The sequence below is a fragment of the Procambarus clarkii genome, chromosome 13, assembly GCF_040958095.1.
Source record: "Procambarus clarkii isolate CNS0578487 chromosome 13, FALCON_Pclarkii_2.0, whole genome shotgun sequence".
Lineage (NCBI taxonomy): Eukaryota > Metazoa > Arthropoda > Malacostraca > Decapoda > Cambaridae > Procambarus > Procambarus clarkii.
Window position 1 is genome coordinate 34,060,263 of NC_091162.1, and position 26,464 is coordinate 34,086,726.

General features: G+C 45.1%; 1 protein-coding gene across 5 annotated transcripts in view; it reads left to right on the forward strand.

Moving 5' to 3' along the window:
• LOC123757278 (clusterin-associated protein 1) overlaps positions 1–26,464 on the forward strand; it is a 307,075-nt gene that overhangs the window by 67,310 nt on the left and 213,301 nt on the right. For all 5 annotated transcript variants that reach the window (XM_045740827.2, XM_045740824.2, XM_045740825.2 and 2 more), the window contains one exon: positions 4,488–4,577. In XM_045740827.2, coding sequence (XP_045596783.2) covers positions 4,488–4,577 — 90 coding nt within the window. The remainder of the gene's footprint in view (positions 1–4,487; positions 4,578–26,464) is intronic.

The window sequence follows — 26,464 nt, forward strand, 5'->3', positions numbered from 1 at the left end:
GAGTTCTATCCACCTGTTCAGCTTGTGGTAGCAATTTTCACCAGAATAGGGGTTTATTTTGGGACGCTTACCTTTCTGGATGCCTGACCTGGTCAATGACAGACATAGAATGCTTTCAACCGTACGGGGGTTTCTATAGGCCATTGCTCCCCTTGCTTCTCTGAGGGAGCCAGGTTCTGGCTCGTGGTCCCCGGTAGGCCCATAGAACTCCATACACATGACTGATGCCAAAGTCTGACATTAGCATATCAGCCTGGATAAGCTCCGGGGAGCCTCCGGGTCTCACTCAGAAAATGGCGTTTCATTACATTCAACATTTTTTTTCTTTTTAGGGCATTTTGCCCTTCTCCTGTTCCTCTGGGGATGCTTGGGCGATGTGTTCACCCAGTTTTCTGTTTTCTGTTTGTGTTTGGGTCTGGGCCCTGAGGTTTGGGCCCAGTGTCCCTGGCTGTTTGCTATATTTGGCAAACATAGCCAAATTATGTTTGGAGCTGGTGGGACGGGCTTCTTCCCCTGCGCTTCGTTGGGTCATCTTGGAGTGGGTTCTCTTGGGCGTGGTTGACTCGACCCCCGTCCTCAGGTGAGTTCTATTCTAATCTGCTATTGCTCGTGCCGACTGTGCAGATTTGAGGTTCATTCTGGACTTGTCCCATCTGATCCTCGGATTCCTTGCCCCTCTTTTCGGATGACCACACTCTCAGTTCCAGCTTCTTTTGAAGCCGGGTGCCTGGGTGGTGTCCGTGGACTTCAAGGACGTGATTTTGCACGTTCCTTCTCATCCGGGGTTTGGGAACTGGTTCGGTTTTGTCGTGGGGTGTTAGGATTGCAGCTTTCGTTGCCTTCCTTTTGGCTTGCATCTGACACCTCGTGTCTTCACATGTCTCACCTGGGTCATGGTGACCAGTTTTAGTCTGTTAGGGGTTTGGGTCGTGGTCTGCTTGTCTGCTTGCCAGAGGTTTGGTTCTTTCCCAGCTCACCGGGTTCGGATTCCTGGTGGACTGGAGGAAGTCCCATCAGTTCCAGGTTCGGACCTGGCTGGGTCTTGTTTGGGACTCTCGGACCACTTCCTTGTCTCTCCCTCCAGAGGCGTTACTGCCGCTGCGGTCCCACCTTTGGCTGTTCCTGGGGGGTGAGGGGGGGTCCTGGGTCGCTCGGCAGTTGCTCGAGCAGTTGTGCAAGAGTTTAACTTTGCCGTGCTGGTCTACCTGCTAGGTCAGGTTTGACTTCGGCATCTGTTCTGGTTCCTTCAGGGACACCCCTTCCTCTTCTCTCGCGATTGCTGGGTTCAACCGCCGGGAACTGTGCATCGGTTGCTGCGTCACCAGCTTCCTCTTCAGGGTTTTTGGGGGTTCAGTACCTTGGCACCTACCCGAACCCTCGCTCGATATATTCATGAATGAGTCGTCTCTTGGCTGGAGCTTTGTGTCCAGTGCTCACCAGGCCGGCCAGGGACAATGTGGTTCATCCTTCCTTCAGATTCACAGCACAAGGGGGGGGGGGGAGTTCACAGCGCTTTGGCTTTCACTTCGGGGGAGAGGGGGGTTCAGGTCACTCAGGGGAGAGGGGGGGGTTTGGGCCACTCGGGGTTCGACCGTCCAGCTCCATTCAGACTGTTGGTGGTTCAGTGCCTGAATCACAGGGGTTCTCTTCAATCCTTGCCTCTTTGAGGCTGGTCGCTTCAAGTGGCTCATCTGCTAGCTTCTCGGGGTTTGGCTCTCCATGTGGTTCATGTCCGTGTAGTGTGCACCGTCCTGGCAGATGGCCTGTCTCTGTTCATTCCTCTGTCTATGGACGTTCATTCCACGGTATGGATGGTCGGTGCCGATTCATTTTGTTGGCTCTGCCAGATGTACGGACTCCCGAACGTGGACCTCTTCGCGTCAGCATGGTCTCGGTGTCTTCTGGTCTTATGTGGCACCCTTCCCTGACTGTGAGACTCACTCTGGATGCCTTTCGGCAGAGCTGGTCGAGGTGGGGTTTCCTGTAGCTCTTCTACCCAGTCCGGCTGTTGCTTCGGGTTCTGGCTCGGTTAGAGTCCTACCAAGGGAGAGTAGTCCTTGTGGCCCCTTGGTGGCCAGCCCAGCCTTGGTTCTAGGCGCTGCTTGTTTGGTGTGCGACCCCAGGGCATTTCCCGTGGTTCCGCCTCTTTCAGCACGTCAGACCAATCCGGTACATGGCTGGTTCAGTCTTCTCCTCTGCTCTTCACATCTGGTCTTTTTGACATGGGGTTTATCACCATTTGTATGATTATCAGGTGGCTTCGTTGATGGTGTCCCACCTGAGAACTTCGTCTCGGCAACGGAATGACGTTTCCTGGCGTTCTTTCCGCCATTTTCTCTCTGTAGGATCTTCTATTATGGATTGGGTTGATTCCTTATACTGTCGCCTCGTATTGTGCGGCACTGGCGGAGCTGCTCCAGTTTGCGTCCGGGGTGGATGTCTCTTCGGCCATGTTTCATAAGCTTTTTCGTGCTTTGTTTCACCTCCGGCCTGCTCATGCATTGCCTGAGCCATCCTGGTCCATGGACAGGGTGCTCTCCCATCTCTCCTCAGTTTGTGGTGGCCCCTTCGGTTCCAGTTTGTTTTTCCAAGCCTCTCTTTCTGTTGGCATTAGCTTCTGGGGGTCGGGTTGGGGAGCTTCATGCTCTCCTCCGGTGCAGGGGGTTTCTGTTCTTACGGTCCTGGTGATAGGTTTGTTCGCCTGCAGCCTTTTCCTTCTTCTCTGGTGATGGCTGAGATGGCTTCTTTCTGTAGGGGTCCTTGAGTCATTGTTGCTTGGTTGGTCAGGCAGGGGGGTTTATCTTGTGTTATCTGGTTACGGCTCTCCGCCATTATCTGTGCACTTCGGCTTCGGTGGCTGGGGAATGTGCTTTGGGTTGATCCGGTTTCCCTCGTTCCCTGCTCCAGGGCTCGAGTCTCCCAGGTCGTCTGCAGGGCTCACAAGTCTAGCCAGCCTGCGCTCTATCCTCGTGCCTATGACGTTAGGAAGTTTGCGGCTTTGGATGCCATGTTTGGCGACTGGTCTTGGGCTGCTTTTCGGGCGCGGGGATTTTGGAGGTCGAAAGGGAACCTGACTGCCCGTCTTTTGGTTGCTGTTCCTGCTTCTGGGTGTTCCTGTGTTGCTTTGGGCCGCAGGTTGCGGTCAATTGTCTCAACTTCCTGTTGAGTAGAAGTTTGTGATGGTCGCCTCCTGGGTCTGTCCCTCTTTTCCTTATCTTTGGTTATGTAGCTCCAGGGAGCTGTAGGGGTTCCCCACAGAAAACCAGCATTAAATGTAATGAAATGCCATTTTTTGGGTGAGCCCCGGAATCTCCCTGGCGACCCTTCCTTCTTTTGGTCGGCAGTTTTTCGCCTTATTTGATGCTTAGCTTTTGAATTGGAGGGCTGAGTAGTCAGCGCTGGGAGGTCCGGGGCTTTCCCCTCTTGGAGAGGGGAGGGCTGTGCGAATGATCAGCGCGTCAGTGGAGTGTGCCGTTTGCTTGTTTCCTTGGGATTGGAGGGAGTTCTACCTCTGTTCGGTTTTTAGGTGTTAGATTTTTACCATGTGGGGTTTGTTTTGTAATGTCTACCTGTCTGGATGCCTAATCCTGGTTGATGGCAGATAAGGAAAAATCCAAACTACTGGGGGGGGGGAGGGTTTACCCAGTTCCATTACTCACTGAAACTAATATATAGTTTATATAGTCCTGATATAGCATACCACACATTAGCCCAAAAGCTCCAAGGAGCCTCCGGAAAATGGCATTTCATTACATTCAATGCTGGTTTTTACTCAGGTTGGGGGCAGATTGCCAGGGGTCTGATGGTTTGAACAAAATGCCCCCATGCAACTAATTGGCTTCTTCCCATATAGGTAGTTCTTTTGAGCAAGCTCACACTGCATATGTTAACATACATCTTATAGTATATAAGTTTTACATCATACATCTTATAGTATTAAGTTTTTCCCTAAAATGTAATATCTGAACACACATGCAAATCTTAAGGTTTGCCCAAAATGTTGTATGTGATTAGTGGCTTCATAAACAATACAAATTCCTAATATGTCGTCACTATTATCAGATCTTTCATAATTTTTTATTAACAGAATATTGTTGTTATTATTATTATTATTATTTAGGATTAAAACCCACACTTATGTATTAGTGAATTTCATGTAAAGATTTACACCAAATCTTTCCCACTCTCCTTAGTGCTTTGTCAAGGTCTGATTATATGGTTAGGACAAGACTTACATCTCAATGACTAATGCCCTCAACAACTTATGGCTTCAACAACTTGCATCTTAATAACTTGGCATCAATTGTCGAGATTAAGTCTCGTCCTAACCACATACTCAGACCTTGACAAAGCACACAGGAGAGTGCAAAGGACTTGGTGTAAATCTTTACATAAAATTCACAAATACATAAATATGGGCCTTTATCCTATAGTATTACGTCTGTGAGAAGATATTACTATTACTTATTATTATTAAATGTTTTCAGGAACTGCGTGAAGTGCGGCAACTTGCATCTAATATTATCATGGATGCTGCATCTCTTTGTGACAGCCTGAAGCAACAAGCTCATAACAAGGTAATTGTTTCATAAATACTGTACAGTAATTAATATTTTATTTGCTATGAAAATATGTATTTTGCATTATTACTGCCTTATGGAACTGTATTCTAGTAAGCTACCCCTTCTATTTTCCTCCTTTAACCCTTAAACTGTGCAAAGCATATACAGTATATGTGATTGGGGCAAAAACTCAGTTTTTAAAATTTGCTGAAATGCTTTCATATGTTTTGTGCATAATCTAATAGACAAATTCTCCAACTTTGTCTAAAGGATCAACAACGTAACTTGAAAAATAAGAAAATAAAAAATAATTATAAAATTGAATATTGAAAATTTCAGATTTTCAAATCAGCTTCAAAAATATAAAATATCACCAATTGTTTACTTGGTGTTATTATGCTTTCAGAATAGCATATGATCTTCATTTTCATTAGTTGAGAATATAGGTTTTCAGTATAGTTTACTGTAAAATAATCGTCAATATGGCATTTGAAACATGCGCCAAATTTAGACACAAAATATTTTAACTCCAAACATTTAGGGTTTATGAAACATCCATTCTATAGGATTCTAAGAAAAGACAGCTGTGTACACTATATGTAAAAATAGTGAGAATCAATCAGAAACTGCATTTTCTTAGTGAGCCCCTACAGCTCTCTGTAGCTTATCGGGCTAATGTGTTTTATATTAGACCGGGATACATTAGCTATTGAGTTCAGACCTACTAAGGACCACGAGCCAGAACCTGGGCCCCTTCAGAGAGGTTTCAGGGAGCAATGGCCCTGGAAAACCCCCCTGTGGTTGGGGATTTTCCTTATCTGCCATCGACTGGGGTTAGGCACCCAGAAAGGTAGGCATAACAAAATAAACCCCACATGGTAAGACACTAACAACAAAACTGAACAGAGAGGTAGAATGCCCTTCAATCCCGAGGAAACAAGCAAACAAGCAAATGTCACACTCTGCTGCTGTGCCGCTTGTCCGCGCAGCCCTCCCCTCTCCGAGAGGGGGAGGGGGGGGCTCCGAACCTCACCGCGCCGACTACATAGCATTCCAGTTCGTAAGCTAATGTCAACCAGGACAGACACTTCTCTGGCCTCAGTTTCCTAGGCAGTGTTTGCCTTCGTGGCGCTCATTGCTGCTGTGTTGTGTGGTGGCCAGGGTGTTCCTCTTCAGTACCGGGGCTGCATGCACTTAGGGGCTTCCTTCCCTAAGCGCCCTGTGAGTACTGCCCTTGCGTGTCAGGGTTATCTTCTCTGGGGCATTCGAGATCCATTCCCATAGGGGTTCTTGCTGCTCGGCAATTGCCTTGCCCTTGGGGCCAGCTGGGGCTTGGGGGCCCTTGTTTGGCCTTGGGTAGGGACTGGTATGGTGCTGGTTTGGACGTCAAGTTGTTGCGCGACCTGCCACCTACAAGGCGACCGGTTCTTGTTTCCTCTGGGGATGGTGTACTTTTTGCAGGGTTTTTCTTTTCTTTTTGTTTTCATTTGCCTGGTGGGGGGTCTGCCTAGTGTGGCTATAGATCCCCCGGTATCGTTTGGTGGCCCTCTGCTAGGCCCTTGTGATTGTACACGTCGCAAGGGTTTTCAGTGTTAGACTCTACCCCTTGTTAGTTTTGGGTGTTAATCGGTTAGCGACACCTTGCCCGGGCTTCCCGTAGTCGTCACCCCACTGGCCCTGGAAAACCCTGTTGGGGCTTGGTGGACCAGTGGATGTGTCTTCCGGGTTCCAACCCATCTTGAGTGGGTTCGTTGATTGCTGTGCCCTTGTCTCAGGATGCCAGTTGCCTCTTGTACCTCCATCATGCTGCCTGTTGGGTCACTGACACCTTGATCCGGGGTCTTGCGAGATGTGTTCTCTGCTTGTTCTCCAGTACTCTTCTCATGTCATTACTGCTAGAGTTATCTTGAGGTTATTATGAGATGATTTCGGGGCTTTTAGTGTCCCCGCGGCCCGGTCCTTGACCAGGCCTCCACCCCTAGGAAGCAGCCCGTGACAGCTGACTAACACCCAGGTACCTATTTTACTGCTAGGTAACAGGGGCATAGAGTGAAAGAAACTCTGCTCATTCTTTCTCGCCGGCGCCCGGGATCGAACCCGGGACCACAGGATCACAAGTCCAGCGTGCTGTCCGCTCAGCTGAAAGGCTTCCCCATTGGCTAGTACAGACGGTATCCACATTGCATGCTTGGGTTAGGTTGCTGCAACACGCTAGGTTGGTTTCCTACATTAATGCCCCAGGGCCTCCCCATTTTTGTTAGGTGTTGTTCACCCCTTCCCCCTCCGTGTTCCCAGCTCCAAACCGTCTGTGGGTTTTGTGGCCGGGGCTGGGGTTTAGTTGGTGCCGAGACTCGGGCAGCTTTGGGGACTGCCCCGTTTGGGTTGGGGACGGAGGCTTTCAAGCCTGCTTCTCCTGCCGAGGCTTCTGGGTCTTATGAGGGGCCCTTTCTGTGATGCCTTTCCCTGGACTCTTCCTTTTCTTTCAGGGCAGAGGGCATGGGAGGACAGCTCTGCCCCGGGGTCTATGTTGCGGGTTCCGGTTTTGCCCGCTAGCAATTCTGGGGCTGTTTGCCCCTGCCTGGGTTTTCTGCTTTCTGGGCGGGGCTTTTCGTCCCTCTCGTTTGCTTACTTCCCACATTTTCTGGCGTATTTTCTGATCTCTTGCGTCGGCCGCATCTCCTTTTGTTATGATGGCTGTTTTCTTTCTGCGGGTTGATTCCCCGCCTGGCCACTGGGTCGGCACTGCGGTTTGTTTACCTGTGCCTGGGTGTGCGAACTTGCATTTTGAGGGAGAGTTTTTCACCTCCTGGGGTTTTATTCTTCAGTTGCTGTTTCTTTGCTTTTTCTAAGGCATTCTTCCCTTCTTTTGTTCCTCTGAGAATGCTTGGGTGTTGGTTTTTACCCCGGTTTTGCGTTTTTTGTTTCTTTGGGTTTGGGCCCAGTGTTCCCTGTCAGTTTATTATTGCTCCCACACCTTGTGTCCCTCGGTTTTAGGTCCGTTTTGGAACTTTCACTGGGGGGTTCTGTCTGGGTGCTGTGATTTGCCCTTTCTGTGGTGCAATTTCGCAGGCAAATGTGGTGGTTCGGGTTCCCCAGATTCGATTCCGGGTTCCTTTGGGTTATTTGGTTTCGTTCCGGAGGTTTCTTCCTCTTGGGGCCCCCTTTGAGGGTTCTGCAGGCCGTTGGTTACCTCGTGTGTGACCCGGTTCTGCCTTCTGGGGTTCTGGGGTCTTCCTGGCTTACAGACTCTCTTTTTGGGTTTGGCATGTGTTGTGGTTGTGCCGCGGTTGTGGTTGTGGTTTCTCGCCGCGCCTTGGTTTTTGTTGTCGAGGTGGACCTTTTCGTGCGGCTTTTGTGCTCTCTCGGTGCCTTCTTAGTCTGGCCAGAGTGATGCTCTACCAGCCAGTCGGCTGCTTGTCTTTCTTTTCTTTATTTATTTTTATTTTCATTTATATAAAAAAATCTTCGGAAGTGGCTCTGATCCCTTTGTTATTGACAGGGCGATGGGGTGGGGGGGGGGAGGCTTGCTCTGTTGGCTCACGCTTGGCCTCGCAGTTCATGGGCTTTTTTTTTTTCCGGCCTCTAGTGGCACTGGGCGGCGGCTCCTTCTTTGGGGGGTTCGGGGCTGGCTGGGCGGTCTTCTTTCCCTACGCTTTGTCATGTCATCTTTGGTTGGGCCTGACATGTGGGCCTGCGGGCTGCTCCAAGCAATAGCCTGGTGGATCAAACACTCACAAATCAAGCCTGGCCTCGGGCCGGGCTTAGGGAGTAGAAGAACTCCCAGAACCCCATCAAGCAGGTAAGCAGGTATCAAGCAGGGAGTGGGTATGCTTGGATGTGGATCCGACTCCCTACCTTCCGGGGTTCCCACTGGTTCCAATGACAATACGGGACTTTGTGGATCTGCGGTTCTTCTAGACTTGTTCCGTCTGTGCCCAGGATTCTTTGCCCCTTTTTCGGTTGAGTGGTGTGTCTGCGGTCCGGCTTCTGTTGGGGCTGGGTGCCTGGATGGTGTCCCTTGACCTCCAGGTCCAGGTTCTTGGCACGTTCCTATCCTCCAGGGTTCAGGGACTGGCACAGGTAATGCTGGGGCTTCAGGCTATCTTCCTTGAGGTTATCTTGAGATGATTTCGAGGCTTTAGTGTTCCCGCGGCCCGGTCCTCGACCAGGCTTCCACCCCCAGGAAGCAGCCCGTGACAGCTGACTAACACCCAGGTACCTATTTACTGCTAGGTAACAGGGGCATCAGGTGAAAGAAACTCTGCCCATTGTTTCTCGCCGGCGCTCGGGATCGAACCCGGGACCACAGGATCACGCGTCCAGTGTGCTGTCCGCTCAGCCGCCGGCTCCCTCGCCGGCTTGCCGCGTTTGTTGCCTTCCTTAGTGTGCTTTTGGCACCTCGTGTATTATGCGTCTTACCTGGGTCTTGGTGACCTGTCTGTGTCCGATCGGGATTCAGGTTCTGGCCTACCTTGACGACTGGCTGGTGTGGGCTCTCAGTCAGTCTGCTTGTCTGCTTGCCAGGGGTGTGGTTCTTTCCCAGCTCGCCGGGTTTGGGTTCCTGGTGAACTGGCGGAAGTCCCTTCTGGTTCTGTCCCAGGTTCGGACCTGGCTGGGTCTTGTTTGGGACTCTCGGACCACTTCCTTGTCTCTCCCTCCAGAGGCATTACTGCGGCTGGGGTCCCGCCTTCGGCTGTTTCTGAGTGGGTCCCGGGTCACTCGGCGGTTGCTCGAGCAGTTGTGTGGGAGTCTGAACTTTGCCGTGCTGGTCTACCCGCCAGGTCGGGTTTGGCTTTGGCATCTGTTTTGGCTCCTTTGGGGATGCCTTTTCTGCCTCTCTCGTGATCATTGGGTTTGTCTCTGGGGGCCTTGTGTCGGTTGCTGCGTCACCGACTTCCTCGAAAGACACCAGGTGTTTTTGTGTGGAGTGATGAGACAGATTTTGTTCCACAAATTCCTGTCTTTGATGATTCGGATGTTGGGATTACAGACATTTTCCCTGATAAAGGTGCAGATGTGTGAAATGGACTATTTTACTGCATATTTGGATGAGCCGCTAATGGAATATATTGTTCATGAAACAAACAAATATGTGACTGATCTCATTGATGAGGAGGAGTTATCCGATTATTCACGTTTGCAGCGATGGAAAGATACGACTGTAGGTGAAATGTATGTGTTTTTGGCACTGTGTATGTAATTACCTAAGTGTAATTACCTAAGTGTAGTTACAGGATGAGAGCTACGCTCGTGGTGTCCCGTCTTCCCAGCACTCTTTGTCATATAACGCTTTGAAACTACTGACGGTCTTGGCCTCCACCACCTTCTCACTTAACTTGTTCCAACCGTCTACCACTCTATTTGCGAAGGTGAATTTTCTTATATTTCTTCGGCATCTGTGTTTAGCTAGTTTAAATCTATGACCTCTTGTTCTTGAAATTCCAGGTCTCGGGAAGTCTTCCCTGTCGATTTTATCAATTCCTGTTACTATTTTGTATGTAGTGATCATATCACCTCTTTTTCTTCTGTCTTCTAGTTTTGGCATATTTAATGCTTCTAACCTCTCCTCGTAGCTCTTGCCCTTCAGTTCTGGGAGCCATTTAGTAGCATGTCTTTGCACCTTTTCCAGTTTGTTGATGTGCTTCTTAAGATATGGGCACCACACAACAGCTGCATATTCTAGCTTTGGCCTAACAAAAGTCATGAACAATTTCTTTAGTATATCGCCATCCATGTATTTAAATGCAATTCTGAAGTTAGAAAGCATAGCATAGGCTCCTTGCACAATATTCTTTATGTGGTCCTCAGGTGATAGTTTTCTATCTAGAACCACTCCTAGATCTCTTTCTTTATCAGAATTCTTTAAAGATTTCTCACATAATATATAGGTTGTGTGGGGTCTATGTTCTCCTATTCCACATTCCATAACATGACATTTATTAACATTAAATTCCATTTGCCAAGTGGTGCTCCATATACTTATTTTGTCCAGGTCTTCTTGAAGGGCATGACAGTCATCTAAATTTCTTATCCTTCCTATTATCTTAGCATCATCAGCAAACATGTTCATATAATTCTGTATACCAACTGGTAGATCATTTATGTACACAATAAACATCACTGGTGCAAGAACTGAACCCTGTGGTACTCCACTTGTGACATTTCTCCATTCCGATACATTGCCTCTGATTACTGCCCTCATTTTTCTATCAGTCAGAAAATTTTTCATCCATGATAGAAGCTTACCTGTCACCCCTCCAATATTTTCCAGTTTCCAGAACAACCTCTTATGTGGAACTCTGTCAAAAGCCTTTTTTAGGTCCAGATAGATGCAGTCAACCCAACCATCTCTTTCCTGTAATATCTCTGTGGCTCGATCATAGAAACTGAGTAAATTCGATACACAGGATCTTCCAGATCGTAAACCATACTGTCTGTCTGATATTATATCATTTCTCTCTAGGTGTTCTACCCATTTAGTTTTGATTAGTTTTTCCAATACTTTCACTATTACACTTGTCAATGATACAGGTCTATAATTGAGGGGGTCTTCCCTGCTGCCACTTTTGTAGATTGGAACTATGTTAGCCTGTTTCCACCCGTCTGCTACGATTCCTGTACACAGGGATGCCTGAAAGATCAGGTGAAGTGGAATGCTGAGCTCAGATGCACATTCTCTCAGAACCCATGGTGAAACGCCATCTGGGCCAGCTGCTTTGTTCTTACCGAGCTCCTTGAGCATTTTTTCCACTTCGTCTCTAGACACCTCTATGTGTTCTATATTGTTCTCTGGAATTCTTATTGTATCTGGTTTCCTAAAGATTTCATTTTGTACAAACACACTTTGGAACTTTTCGTTTAGTGTTTCACACATTTCCTTTTCATCTTCCGTGAATCTATTTCCCATTTTCAACCTCTGAATATTATCCTTTACCTGCAATTTGTTGTTTATGAATTTATAGAATAGACCTGGTTCTGTTTTACATTTGTCCGCAATCCCTTTTTCAAAATTTCTTTCTGCCTCTCTCCTCACTGCCGTGTAGTTGTTTCTCGCATCTTTGTATCGCTGGTATGTTTGGGGGTTCGGCCTCTTCCTGTATTGATTCCATTTTTGTGTCTTTCGGTCTCTAGCCCTCTCGCAATTTCTATTGAACCAATCCTGTTTCCTAGTTCTGCATCTCTGTTTTGGTATAAATTTTTTTGTGCCTTTATCATATATTTCACAAAACTTGCCATACATCTCATTCACTTCCTTGCCTAGCATCAAGTCTGTCCAATTATACTCACTAAAAAAATTTCTAAGGTCACCATAATGTCCTCTCCTGAAGTCTGGTTTTTCAACTGCTTCAACCTCCTTATTTTCTTCCAGCTTATAACGCATTGCATACTTTATTCCCAAAAAGACATGGTCACTTTTACCCAAGGGAGGAAGGTACTGAATGTCAAATATCTCTTCCTCCTTCCTGGTAAATATCAAATCTAGCATGGAGGGAACGTCCCCTTCCCTCATCCTCGTAGCTTGTTTAACATGTTGATACAAGAATGTTTCCAGGATGAGGTCTACAAATTTACAGGTCCAAAAATCTTCTGTTTTAGCTTCATATGCTTCCCAGTCTATGGATTTCAAGTTGAAGTCACCGACTATCAACAGTCGTGATCTATCGTTATCCGCTCTCGCTATAATCTCTCTCATTATTGTTATAAGACCTTCACGTTTACTATCTAGCTCCTCCTTTGACCATGTGCTGCTTGGCGGTGGACTATATGCATTTATCATCATTAGTTTATCATCCTCATAGCAGATCTCTAGTGCTATTATGTCAACTTCTTGTGGATTGGCAGTCATTATTTCCTTCACCTTTAGGTGTTCTTTTACCAGCACAGCAACGCCACCGCCTTTCCTAATTTTTCTGTCCCGTCTCCAAATTGAGTAGCCCCTTGGGAATATGACCTCATTTAAAATTACATCTTCAAGTTTTGTCTCCGTGAGTGCAACAATGTCTGGTGTCTGCAGCTGTATTACATCACTTAACTCCAGTATCTTCGATCTCACTCCATCTATGTTGGTGTATGCAATCTTCAGGAACTTGTTCCCCCTCTCCTTATTCTTCACTCCCCCTCTCTCTATTGATTTTGTTGGTTTGCCTTTATGTACCACTTTACTGGTTTGCCTACCCCTATCACTTTGTAGAAAAAAGAATTTATTTCTTCTTCATTCCTGCTCTCATTTAAATGTTTTGCCTCGGCGAGGTTCAGTTTCAGCTTCTCTCTATCTTCTTTTGAAAGATCTCGTCTTAACGACCACCCTTTCCCATCCTCATCCCTTTGCAATTTTCTAGCATTCCTTAGTACTTCTTCCATCTGTTTGGCACCGTTTAGGGTGATCCTCAAAGGTCGATCTTTCCCTTTTACGTACCTGCCTATTCTCCTGTAGTCGCACACATTCTCTCTGTTTGTAAGACCTTCCACGAGGCCAACAATTTTATCTACTACTTTAGCTTCTTCTACAGCTCTTTCTGACCTAGATGTTATCGCCTTTTCTTTGCAGCCAAAAATGATCAGGGACTTACTCCGATCAACTGTGTTTTGCACCAACTTCGGGTTAGATGCCAATTCTTTCCTCACTTCTAGCCTAATGTTTGTTTTATCTTGGTTGCTGCAGTGTTTGACTTCCTTTACTGCTTCTTCTATTTTTTCCTTCTCCTTGGCCACTTGTGCATAAGTGAGTTGCATATCTTTCTTGCACTGTTCTATTCCCTGTGTAACTTCCTCCATCTGTGCTGACAAAAGCTGTTTCTCCTGTTGAATTTCCTTGCCTAACCTATTGTAGTCATTTATGTTTAAATTTACTTTAACTTCTTCCAAAGCTATTTTTAAGAGTTTATTTTCTTCTTCCATGGCTTTGCAATTTGTTTCCAATTGATTCTTATCCTTGCGCAAGTCTTTCACTAAACCCTCAAGACATAAAACTTTGCTATTCAAATGGTCATTACTTTCTTTCAATTTACTAATTATTTCTACATGAGAGTTCACTATAGTATCTAAATTTACCAACTTGTTATGTAGACTACTAATATCAATGCTTTCTTCATTGAATCCCTCAAAATCAAGCTCTGTTTTGTTTTTCCCCTTGCCAGTGGCCATCTTGAATGTTCTTCTCTGCACTGTAAACACTAGGGCAACTTTTTCTCATCCAATTTTTCACTTCCCTTAGCACTTTCCTGTTATCTCACCTATTTTTCAAGAGCACTATACCTTTATGTTCTCTGGGACACCACTCACTACCATCAACCTGTACTACAATACTTAGGATTGTTGAAATATGCTGGAGCTCCTCTGCTGCAAGTGTTGACCCTAGGGGTGTCACCTTTTTGTTGATGAAACATTGTGTCAAACACGTAATCGACCATTATTGGAGCAAACACCATACTGTTCCAACACCGATGTACAGCAAATATATGTCTCGTGACCGATATGCGATAATCCTCAGGTGTCTTCACTTTGCAAATGATGAAGACCAGAATGATGATGATAGACTTTGGAAGGTAAGGCACGTCCTGAATAAACTTATTGGAAAGTACAGAAATTATTTATTAATATGAAACTTTCAAAAGTCATGGGTCACTGAACTATGACGACACACAGATGAAAGTGAGTGAAACCTCACTGTAAAGTGAGGTTTACAGTACAGTATTCTCTTATCTGTCCACCCTCACTCATCTTGTTTCATCACAGAAAATGTCTATAAGGAGATTTTACCACATATAGCTAGGTAATCACGCTTCATCCTTTAAATTAATGTACAAAGATACGTGTGCCCCAAATCAGTGAACGAAAATCATGGAAACTCAGTTGTTCACTTGTGTGGATCACTGGCTGGTGTTTGTGTGGACCATTTTGGCTGGTGTTTGGTTCATATGGTTCAATTGTGTGATCCAACTTCTTATAAAGGAATTATTAATTGTAATGTGTGATAGAATGAGAAAGTTTTCCACCACTCTGTGAACTCTGTCCCAAAATCGTAAGCTTGTGGACCACTTGTGGTCCACATGTGTGGTCCATTTGTGTGGTCCACTTGTGTGATCCACTTGTGTGATCCAACTTGTCATATGAGAGAATTATTAATTGTAATCTGTGATAGAATGGGAAAGTTTTCCACCAGTCTGTGAACTCTGTCTGGACATCATAAGCAAATCTGAACATCCCTCGCTTCGGCGAACCATTGTTCGTCGAACCGGGTGAGTAAATTCGGCCTGAAAAGTGTGCGAACTAGCCGGAGATTCGTTGAATCGAGGTTGTACTGTATGAAGATGGTGTGCGGGTTGTTGAACTAGCTAGGCAGTACAACAAATCTCAGTCAACGATATCCACCATACTGGCTAAGAAAAAGGACATTATGAGTGCTAAAGGGGCAAAAGGTGCATCAATAATCACGAAACATAGAACACAAACACTTGAGGATGTTGAACAGTTACAGTGGCACCTCAATTAACGAGCGGCTCTATTTACAAGCATTTCCAGTAACGAGGGAGCCACTTGCAGAAAATTTGTCTCTATTGACGAGCTTCACCTCTATTAACGAGCAAAACCACTTGGTGCTTCCTAGCATCTCGCGGGTTCTCACAAATTCTTGGACGCCTCCGACGCCAGTGTTGTTATTGTATCGCACACGACAAGCATCCCTCTGGATTTATTTGCGCTTTTCTGTTTTTTGTGGTTTTGTGACTGTAATTTGTAACGCACGATGTCACCAAAGAAGCTGCTTGCTAAAGACAGTGTTGGGAAGGGGAAGAAAGTGACAATTGCTGTTGAAGTGAAGAAGGAAATCATAGCAAAGCACGAATGTGGTGTGCGTGTGACTGATCTCGTCAGGGAGTACGCCAGGTCCTCATCAACAATTTGTACCATTCTGAAGAGGAAGGAACAATTTAAGACGCTTGAGTTGGCTAAAGGAGTTACCAAGGTTAACAAGAAACGTTCAAAAATCCTAGAAGAGGTTGAAAAGCTACTGCTAGTCTGGATGAATGAAAGGCAATTACATGGCGATAGTGTCTCTGAAGCTCTTGTCTGTGCAAAGGCCAAGAAGTTGTATGTGGACCTTGTCATGAAGACACCAGGCGCGTCATCTGAAGAGGAGGAGATATTTAAGGAAAGCCGTGGATGGTTTGAGAAATTTAGGAAGAGAAGCAGTATTCACAGTGTTGTGCAACATGGGGAGGCTGCCAGCTCTGATAAAGCTGCTCCCGAGAAATTTTTACTAGAGTTCCAGGAATTTGTTGCTAGAGAGGAGTTCTTGCCCCAACAAGTTTTTAATTGTGACGAAACTGGCCTGTTTTGGAAGAAAATGACGAAGAGGACCTACATCACACAGGAGGAACAATTTTTGCCTGGCCATAAACCGATGAAGGATTGGCTTACTCTCGTGCTCTGCGCCAATGCAAGTGGAAATTGCAAGGTCAAGCCGCTGCTAGTCTACCACTCAGAAAATCCATGCGTGTTCAAGGCATGTAAAATATTCTTCACTTCGCTTCAGTCAATGATGTTTTTGGCCCTTCAGTGAGAAAATATCTTGAAGAGAAGCAGTTGCCACTCAAGGCCTTGCTTGTGCTCGATAATGCTCCTGCACATCCTCCACAGATGCAAGAAGAATTGTATCCCGAAAATCAGTTCATCATCATCAAGTTCCATCCTCCCAATACCACTCCACTCCTCCAACCTATGGACCTGAAAGTCATTGCAAACTTTAAGAAACTCTACATGAAGGCCTTGTTGGAGAGGTGTGTTGATGTGATCGACAATACAGAGCTGACCCTCAAAGAATTCTGGAAGAACCACTTAAATATCCTGGGTGCCTTACGTTTGATCGATAAGGCCTGGGAAGGAGTAACACAGAGGACCCTAAACTCTGCATGAGGTAACCCGTGACCTGAGGGTGTCCCTGAGCGAGACTTTGAAGGTTTCGGTCCTGCACCTGCATCTGCACCTGTGGAAGACCCGGAAGTGCATCTAGTGGATGATATTGTTGCTCTGGGGCAAACTTTGGGTCTGGAGTTGGATGCTGCTGATGTGCAGGAGTTAGTGGAGGAGCACAGTGAGGAACTGACCACTGAGGAACTCCTGGAACTTCAGAAGGAGCTTAATCAAGAGGAGGCACAAGAGCTCTCATCATGGGAGGAGGAGGTACGGGAGGATGCTGCTGCCTCTTCAGGTGAGATCAGGGAAGTGTTGGGAATGTTTGAAAAGGTGACCACATTCTTAGAAAAACATCACCCTGATAAAGCAGTGACAACCTGATGTGTGAACATGTTTAATGACAATTTGCTGTCTCGTTTTAGGGACATCCTAAAACAAAGACAAAAGCAATTGTCAATAGATACGTTCTTTGCAAAAGTAGAGAAAAGAAGAGCCAGTGATAGTGAACCACAACCCGGTCCCAGTGGGGTGAAATTCCCAAGAAGAGAGAGTCTGCCTGACTCAGAGGTGGATTCTCCTTCCACACCATAACCCCTCTCCTCCTTCCCACCTCCCCATTGTCTCCCTCAAGCCAGCAACAACTCTTCATAAGGTAAAGTAAACATTAAAACAGTACAACAAAACATTTATAATTACATGTGCAGTATTATATTTACATAAAAAAATGTGATACAAGTATGGATGTTTTTGGGAATGGAACGGATTAAATTTATTTCCTTTATTTTAACCCTTAAAGTGCGCATCACGTCATATGACTTGGTAGATGTTGTTCCAGTCAACTGCGCATCACATCATGTGACGTGTTGGAGTACTACGCAAGATTTAAACGGCCCGCGGATACACGGGGTTCACCACACCTTCATCAGGGCTCTTGTAAACAGACACCATTTAAAAAAAAAATTGTGGGCCAAACTCCCGGGGCCTCAGTATTGAGTGAGCAACCAAGCCTGACGCACGCAGCATGAGGTAACAGCACTGCTGTTCAGCTTGTGACCACAGCATCGCTTAAAAATGCCATAATATACTTGTTCATGCTATTATGTAGCGATGATATTATTACAGAAGACCCCTGACTGTGATAAAACTGACCAGGGTTCTGATAATAGCAGGATTGTGGTGATATTATTACTCCTCCCTCCACTGTGCGCCATGGAGGGAGGAGTAATGCTGTGGGAGGGAGGGTGGTGGCATTGTCTTCTGACTGTGTGTAGCCACCTTTTATAGGCTGCACTCACCATACCAGCTTAGTGGTTCGCTATAATGAACACAAATGTAGATACTTATATATAAAATGGGAGATACTTATATATAATAAGGTTGGGAGCCGCCATTTTGGTGAGGGCGGTGGCGTCGTCTGCATGATGCCACCGTGCAGACGACGGTGTTGTTTACTGGTTACCACGATGGTCTTTGGGCACCATACCAGTTTACTTGTACAAGTATGGTGAATAAAACAGGTAGATACAGTGGTACCTCGCATAACGATTGCCCCAAAAGACGAATATTTTGGGTAACGAACGGCCCGATCGGCGTCAAATCATCCCGTATGACGAACGCTGGTTTGAGTAACGTCAACACCACATGGTGGGGTCGCGCTGCTTCTTGCACATTCTTAGACGCCTCCGACGATGCACATAAATTATGTTGTTCTTGTTTAAAGATGCTAATGATGCTGGGATATAAAAGGGCGACTGCTGAGATGTTGCAAAGCATTGACGTTTTTGTAGGAAAAAAGAAATGAAATGTCTGATATACAACAAATGTCAGAAAAGTTCGTTCGGTGTTCGGCAGGTAGGCTGCTCCATTATAACAATCTTTCTTTGTTTCAAATGTGTTCCATTTGTTTTTTATTTGTCATTTACGTCTCAATAATGGAGAAGCCTACCTTACATACACTGAATAAACCATTATGACATTTTCCTTTCTTCAAATGTGTTCAATATTTATTTTTCATTTGTCTTATAGCAAAAGGTTCGTTCGGTGGTCGGCAGATAGGCTGCTCCATGTTTCTTACATACAAAAAACGTAAATAATAAAAAAAATGAAGAATTTTGAAAACCAGTACAAATGTCAAAAAGGTTCGTTCGGTGGTCTACAGGTCGGCTGCTCCATGTTTCTTAAAAAAAAAAAAAAAACGAAAAATAAAAGAACTGTTGAAACAATTTGAAAAATGGACAAATGTCATAAAGGTTCGTTCAGTGTTTGTCGGGTAGGCTGCTCCATTATTGAGACGTAAGTGACAAATACAAAACAAATGGAACACATTTGAAACAAAGAAAGATTGTTGACCAGACCACACACTAGAAATTGAAGGGACGACGACGTTTCGGTCCGTCCTGGACCATTCTCAAGTCGATTGTGATGAGCACAGGTAGGGACAGGCATTAAATAGGCAAGAGAGAGCTGAGGAGGAAAGTCAGGTGTAGGGGATAGTAGTAATGAGAACTGCAGCAGGCCTATTGGCCCATACGAGGCAGCTCCTACTCGCCTTTCGACAAACTAACACACTTCGTAGCAATCTAGTTCACACTGCTCCTCCTGCTTCTAATGCTGCTGGTGTCTACTCTATTTCCTGTTCATCTTGTCCTCTCCAATACTTTGGCGAAACTGGTCGTACACTGAATGACATACTTAAAGAACACAAGAGAAGTGTTATGTCTGCGGACACTAACAATGCTCTCTTCTGCCATGTGAGGGATTCTAATCATCCCATTGATTGGTCTTCCTCCAAAATAATCTTTCCTGCCTCTACTTTACACAGACGCCGTCTTGTAGAATCGACTCTTATTAACAATGTACCCAACATGAACTTGAGTCCTGGCTTTGTTGCTGTGGACTCTTCCCTTTCACAGTATATACTCAAATGCTCTAATCTTTCTAACAAACGTGACTTAACATATGCTTTCCCCCTTCCATTTCTTTCTTTCTCTTTCCCTTTCTTTCTCTCTTCTCCCTTTTTCTGTTCATTGTCTTCTACGCTCCCTTGCTATCCTCTTCTTTTTCCTATTACTATCTCCTTCGGTGGTTATAATAGGAGCTGCCTCGTATGGGCCAATAGGCCTGCTGCAGTTCTCATTACTACTATCCCCTACACCTGACTTTCCTCCTCAGCTCTCTCTTGCCTATTTAATGCCTGTCCCTACCTGTCCTCATCACAATCGACTTGAGAATGGTCCAGGACGGACCGAAACGTCGTCGTCCCTTCAATTTCTAGTGTGTGGTCTGGTCAACATACTTCAGCCACGTTATTGTGACTCATCGCCTGCAAAGAAAGATTGTCATAATGGAGCAGTCTACCCAACACTGAACAAACCTTTTGCTATAACGAATATGAAAGACAAGGGGTGCTGGCTGGGTTAGTAGTGCGTGAGCAACCATTTGTGGCACACGTGCCTCTGGCTCTCAAACACCTGTCCCACACGGTGTTGAAAGACTGTGCTCAGTCAGTGCAATTCAGACCCTATTGTTTGAAGAACATAAGGGTCATAACATTGGTGAAGCTAGGCGCAATAAGGGCTTAACACAACGGTCGGATGCCAGTGATACAGCACCTATGAGGATGATACAGCGAGCGTATCCAGGTGTAGCTCTGAGCCCCACCCTTGCCATCTCTAATGTATATAGATGATACATAGATGAATCGTTTTCTGCGTTCAGTGATGATGCATCTGATACAAGTAGCATAGATGAACAGTGTTAGCGGCTTCCATGGTGGTGGTGTTCATTGATATTTTCAAGAATACCTGAATCTTTTCCTGACTGATGGACACTCTTTGAGGCTAGCTGAATCTCTTCCTGACTGATGTACACTCTTTGAGGCTAGCTGAATCTCTTCCTGTGTGGGACCTTACAAAGCGATCTTTTCAAGACTACCTTACAAATTGAGCTTTTCATATAATCATTTCAATACTGCTTTATGCTTTACAAGCTTGGCTACATACCACCTACAAGTACTAAAGCCAAGGGTGCACGCGAGTGCGTTATTTGCAAGCACACAGAACGATGAAACAGGAAACAAAAATCTATCTGTAGCTGGTGCAAGGAGAGCAAAGTCGCGCTGTGTACCATGGACTACTTCGTTGACTATTATGCACCTCCAAAGTACTGAGTGTGTAATACAGTGTGTTACTGTGTAAATAATATGTGAAACTGTACATATTGTAATATTAGTGAATTTTTGCCACGTAATATTGTGACAATAAGCATTTATTGTGGACACATTACTGACACATGTATCACAGTTTCATGGAAAATTATGAACATTCTACTGTATACATATTGTAAAGGTCACAAATATGCATCATATACGTTAAAAGAAACAAATAAAACCGCATTGGAAATGCATAGAAAAAATATTTGAAAATATATTTGTGGCAACACGCGGTGCTTGAATGGCCTGCGCGACCGTGTCTGGGAGCTTCACACTCGGGCGACCAGCCCCTGATGACGTCACAGCGCACCTTGTCCACGCCCTCACAGCCAAAGTAAGTGGAATTTGGTAATTATTTTTACATAGACATGTTCAGGGACGGTAATTTATCATTTTACAAAGAAAAATTATATTTTGGGGAACATTTGATGTCATGCACACTAGGGAAATTTCACAATAAACACAGTGCATCACACTGGTTACATGGGGGACACTCGTTTTGTATGACGTCCGTTTCACATGACGAACATGGAACGGATTAAATTCGTTATGCGAGGTACCACTGTATTTATATATAATGTGTGTATATAGCGTAATAACACCACAAACAGTATTGTTGGAGTAGAAACATTAGTGCGTCTGGCCTTGAGGGCGGCAGCCATCAGCTGACTGTGTGAAGTCCTACGTCTTTGTGCCTTTACTCACCATACAAGCTTAGATGTACAGTTATGGTGAACAAAACATGTAAATACTTATATATAACGTCTGTATATAAAAGCAGAAACAGTATGGTGGGTGGAGAATGGTGGCAAGTCAGGTGAGGTGAGAGAGGGAGGGAGTGGCAGCCAGTGGCGGCCTTGAGGGCGGCAGCCATCAGCTGACTGTGTGAGGTCCTACGTCTTTGTGCCTTTACTCACCATACAAGCTTAGATGTACAGTTATGGTGAACAAAACATGTAAATACTTATATATAACGTCTGTATATAAAAGCAAAAACAGTATGGGTGGAGAATGTGGGTGAGTCAGATGACTTGAGGGAGGGTGTGAGTGGCTGGCTGGTACACGACGGTCACTCCTCGTTACTTTTTGACTCATAATAGCAACTTAGTGGTTCGTTATGGTGAACAAAACATGCAGATACTTATATATAACCTGTGTATATAGTGTAATAACCGACAAAGTATTTGTTCACTGATTGATGAACATAATTGAATCAACAATATGTACACCATATTTTTGAGTACAGCAATGATTCACTCATTTTATTATATACATATATCAAACTACACACTATTGAATAATATTACAGCAAAAAAACTATGAAAAATCAATCAGAGACATTGAAATAATTAGGTAATTATCTCTTTGTGGCAACTCCGGCCTGACAGCTGGCGATCAACAGACCGCCTGGGACGCACGCTCAGTCAGCGCCTATTTTTTGCCACACTTCCCTGCCCTATAGCGGGCAATATATGCCACTTACGATTTTTGTATTATTTTTCCCGTGATCAGTGAACACAAATTAACAGGTTAGGAAGAAAAAATAATTTTTTTTTTTTTCAAAATTACATGCGCCTGTGGGGAAGAAAGGATATTATACCCCTAGCATGTTAAGGGTTAAATGGGGAAATTTGTTTCTTAAAACGAGTTTTTCCACATAACAAGCTCAGTGCCAGAACGGATTAAACTCGTTAATTAGAGGTGCCACTGTATTATTAATTTGGATACACAGCAAGGAGTTAGTGAGTGATAGAGTTTCAGAGGCCATCATTTGTGAAAAAGCAAGGAAATTGCATGAAGACCTTTTAAAGAAAACCCCTGGAACGAGTGATGCAAATGCGAAAGAGTTTAAGGCGAGCAGGGGATGGTTTGAGAAATTTAGAAACAGAAGTGGCATTCATAGTTTTCTGAGTATTGTGTGTTGCGAGCTGGTGGAGGAACACAGCGAAGAACTGACCACCGAAGAACTTCACAAGGAGCAGCAACAAGAGACAGCTGAGGAAATTTCTTCAGGGGAGGAGGATATAGTACAGAATGTCCCTTCCTCATTAATTAAGAAAATGTGTGCAGCATGGGAAGAATTGCAAACTTTTGCTGAAACGACTCGCCCAAATCACAGTGCAGCAGGCCGTTGCCTTAACCTTTTTAATGACACTGAGATGCCTCACTACAGACAAAAATTAAAACATGTAGAAAAACAAAAATCTCTGGAAAGGTTTTTAGTGAAACAAACAAGCACTGAATCATAACCAGGTCCTAGTGGTATGCAGGCAAAACGTAGGAGAGACTGTACCCCAGAGAATATTTTGGAGGGTGGGGAACGGATTAATTCAATTCCCTTTATTTCTTATGGGAAAAATCGCTTCGACTTACGATATTTCGACTTACGATCCATCTCTGGGAATGGATTACCATCGTAAGTCGAGGCCCCACTGTATTTTACACCATCTTCTTCTAGAACAAAATAATTGAGACCTACACAATATCTTTGTGGTAAATTTTCAGTTCTTGATGAGCTTACATGTTGATGAACGTTATTAATACCAAGAGTAGGTAAATAAATTCATTTTGTCTGAATGTTAATTGGTAGATATCTTGCTGTTGCTCTATTTCTCATATCTCATTTTATGTGCATTATGACATTTTTAGGAATTCTTGAAATTTGAAGGATATTATGAAGGTGTAAAAATGATTATGATGAAAGTGATGTGCAAAAGAGGGTGATTATGTAGACAAATTTACAAAACTTACTGATGCTTGAAAATTGTTCTCTGATACTCATAAGGATGGAAGAAAGTAATAATAAATAGAATAAGAAAATGCACTAAGGCTGTGAGGTCGGCACGAACCTACAACTCTAGCATTGCCATGCTGCATACTCTACCACTAGACCACCGCTGACTTGTTGGATTAAACCTCAAAGCCCTAGTGGATTTTTTCATTGATATATATGTTAATATGATTTCTGTGTGTTAATAAATAGAATACTGTAGTAAGATGACTGCATTCACACTTATTATATTATTATGGTTATTATATAAAATTTCTTAATAAATTTTTTCTTTTGCAGTTTTACAAAGCATCAAGGTAAATGTTTTAAAAAGTTTTCAATATCAGCACGTTATCACGCATGACTTAGCATTTTATGCCGAGCTTAACCAAATATGACTTTGCATTATAGGAAAAATTTTTTTTAAACCAGACACTTTGTTGTTTCTGTGCCACCCATAGATAGGACCAGACATGGCCATGTAAATGTTAATATCTACTTCCCACTGTAGCAAAGGTCTTTTAATTTGTCCCAGTCATTTGTTGGGGAGGAAGGAAAACCTTGGAGATTTCTCATACCGGCCTAGAATGACTGTCAGAAGGAACATTCAACTTATCTCGGATCCCCTTCCAAGCAAGGATCACCAAGCATCACTCTTCTGACTGCTAGTTTACTCACCTGTCCACTACCTGTCCATCCCTGGGTGGTAGCACCCTGCACATTAACAGGCTTGCAAGAAACTGACAACCTCCCAATTAACTTGGCAGAGCGCAGAATGAGAATTTGACACAAAATTGAAACAACTCAAAGCTCATTTTTTTTGTATGGGGGTCCTTCCTTACACTTTATTAGGCCTAGCCTGCAGTATGTGCAGTAGAACCCCCTTGCTGCCCCCTGGACTTTTCTTTAAGCTTCAGGGGTCTGGTTGCCTGCATCGACAAGGTTTAGCAACATTGCAGCCCTAGTGCCTGGGCTTCCTGTAGGCCTCAGAAAACCCTCATGGACTCATGGGTACCATGGGTACCATGGGCATAAGTCGAGAGCAAGCTTCAGAGCCTGCTCTCACCTTGTGCAAATTTGAGGGTTGTTCGTCTTCGGTGCCACTCGAGGACGTTCATTCTTTATGCCTCTGCCAATGCTGCTGGTTGGGTCGGTGACACCTACGACCCAGAGTCTTGTATGTTCCACTTGTATGAGGGACTTGTCCCTCATATAAGTGGGACACCATCAATGAAGCCACTTGTATGCCATACAAATAACTATAAACCCACTTCAGATATGCCAGATGCATAGGGTGAAGAAGGGCAAACCAGCAAAGTATGTCATCAGGCTGACCTTCTGAAAGAGGTAGAACTGAGGAACAACCAACGTTGAATGTAATGAAAGGCTATTTTCTGGGTGAGACCCGGAGGCTCCCTGGAGCTATACTGGGTTGATGTGAATATATTAGACCATGATAACAGTCAATCAATGGAGTTTTAAGCCTACCGGGGACCAGCGCCAGAACCTGGCCCCTTCGAGAGAGGCATGAGGATCAATGGCCTATAGACACCCCCATGTAATTGGAAGCAGTCTATGTCTGCCATCTACCAGGTCAGGTACCCAGAAAGGTAGTAATTCCAAAACAAACTACAGCTGGTTTAGAACTACAAACCGAAAGCCGAATTAGCAAACAAAACTCCCCAATTGAAAACAAACAAGCAAGCATGACATCACCACAGCCGCCACGCTGCTGTCTGCACAATTCCCCCCTCCCCAGGAGGGGGAAGGGGAGGTCCCAGACCTCCCGCACTGGCTTGCCAACCTCAGTTCAAAGGCTGAATATAAAAAACATAAACAAACTGCCGACCGGAGGGAGGGAGGGATGCCAGGAAGCTTCCGGGTCTCACCCAGAAAATGGCATTTCATTACATTCAACATTGGTTTTCTGTGGAGAGCCCCTTCAACTCCCCAGAGCAACCTAATCAAAGAAAAGGGGAAAAGAGGGACTTACCCCAGGAGGCGGCCGCCTCTCACTCTTCAACTCGAAGTCGAGACAACTGGCTGCAACCTGCGACCCAAGGCTACACATGCCCGAGAAGGGCCAGGAACATGAACGAGGTACAGTGTAGCCAGGTAACCCTGTTCGACCTCTAAAAGCCCCATGCCCGAATGTCAGTCCAGAATATAATACCAAGAACATCAGCCAAAACTGCGAACTTACGAACATTGTGGGCATGGGATAGACCACAGGCTGGCCGGACCAAATATTCCTGAGGATGACCTGGGAGACCTGTGTTCCAGAACAGGGAAGAAACCCTGGAACTGGGTCAGCCCAAAGCGTGTCCCTGACCACCGAAGTCGTGGCGCACAGATAACGGCAGAGAGCCGCAACAGACACAACACATGATGCACCCCGGCCGAACCAACCAAGCATCAACAACCCAAGGACCCCTCTGGAAAGCAGCAGACTTGTTCTTCGCCAAAAAGAAGGAGACGGCTGCAAACTAACAAACCTACCACCAGGACCAAAAGAGCAGGAAACCCCTGTGCTGGAGGAGAGCATAAAGCTCCCCGACCCGACCTTCAGAGGCTAACGCCAACAGGAAAAAAGTTTTAGAAAAACAATCCTGAACCAAAGGGGCCGCCACAAACTGAGGAGAAGAGAGAAAAGAGAGCACCTGGTCCAACGACCAAGATGGCTCAGGTGGCGCATGAACAGGCTGGAGGTGAAACAATGAGTGAACAGGTCGGAGGTGAAACAATGTCTCATGCCTTTTCTGGAAGCATTCGCTTTACGCTTGCTTCTATAGGTTCTTGAAGGTTGAGGAAGGTTTTTGTTTCTCCCCGTATTCATGGAACGTCTGTCGTCTTCTGGTGTGGCTTCCCTCTGGTCCTTTGTAGGGCTTGTTGGTCCTCCTCCATGGTTCTTCCCGGGTTTCGGTCCTGTTTCGTTCTTTCGTGATAGTATCTTTTCTCTGTGTGCTCTGTCTTGGCACTGCTCATGTTTTTTCAATATTCCTTGTTGGC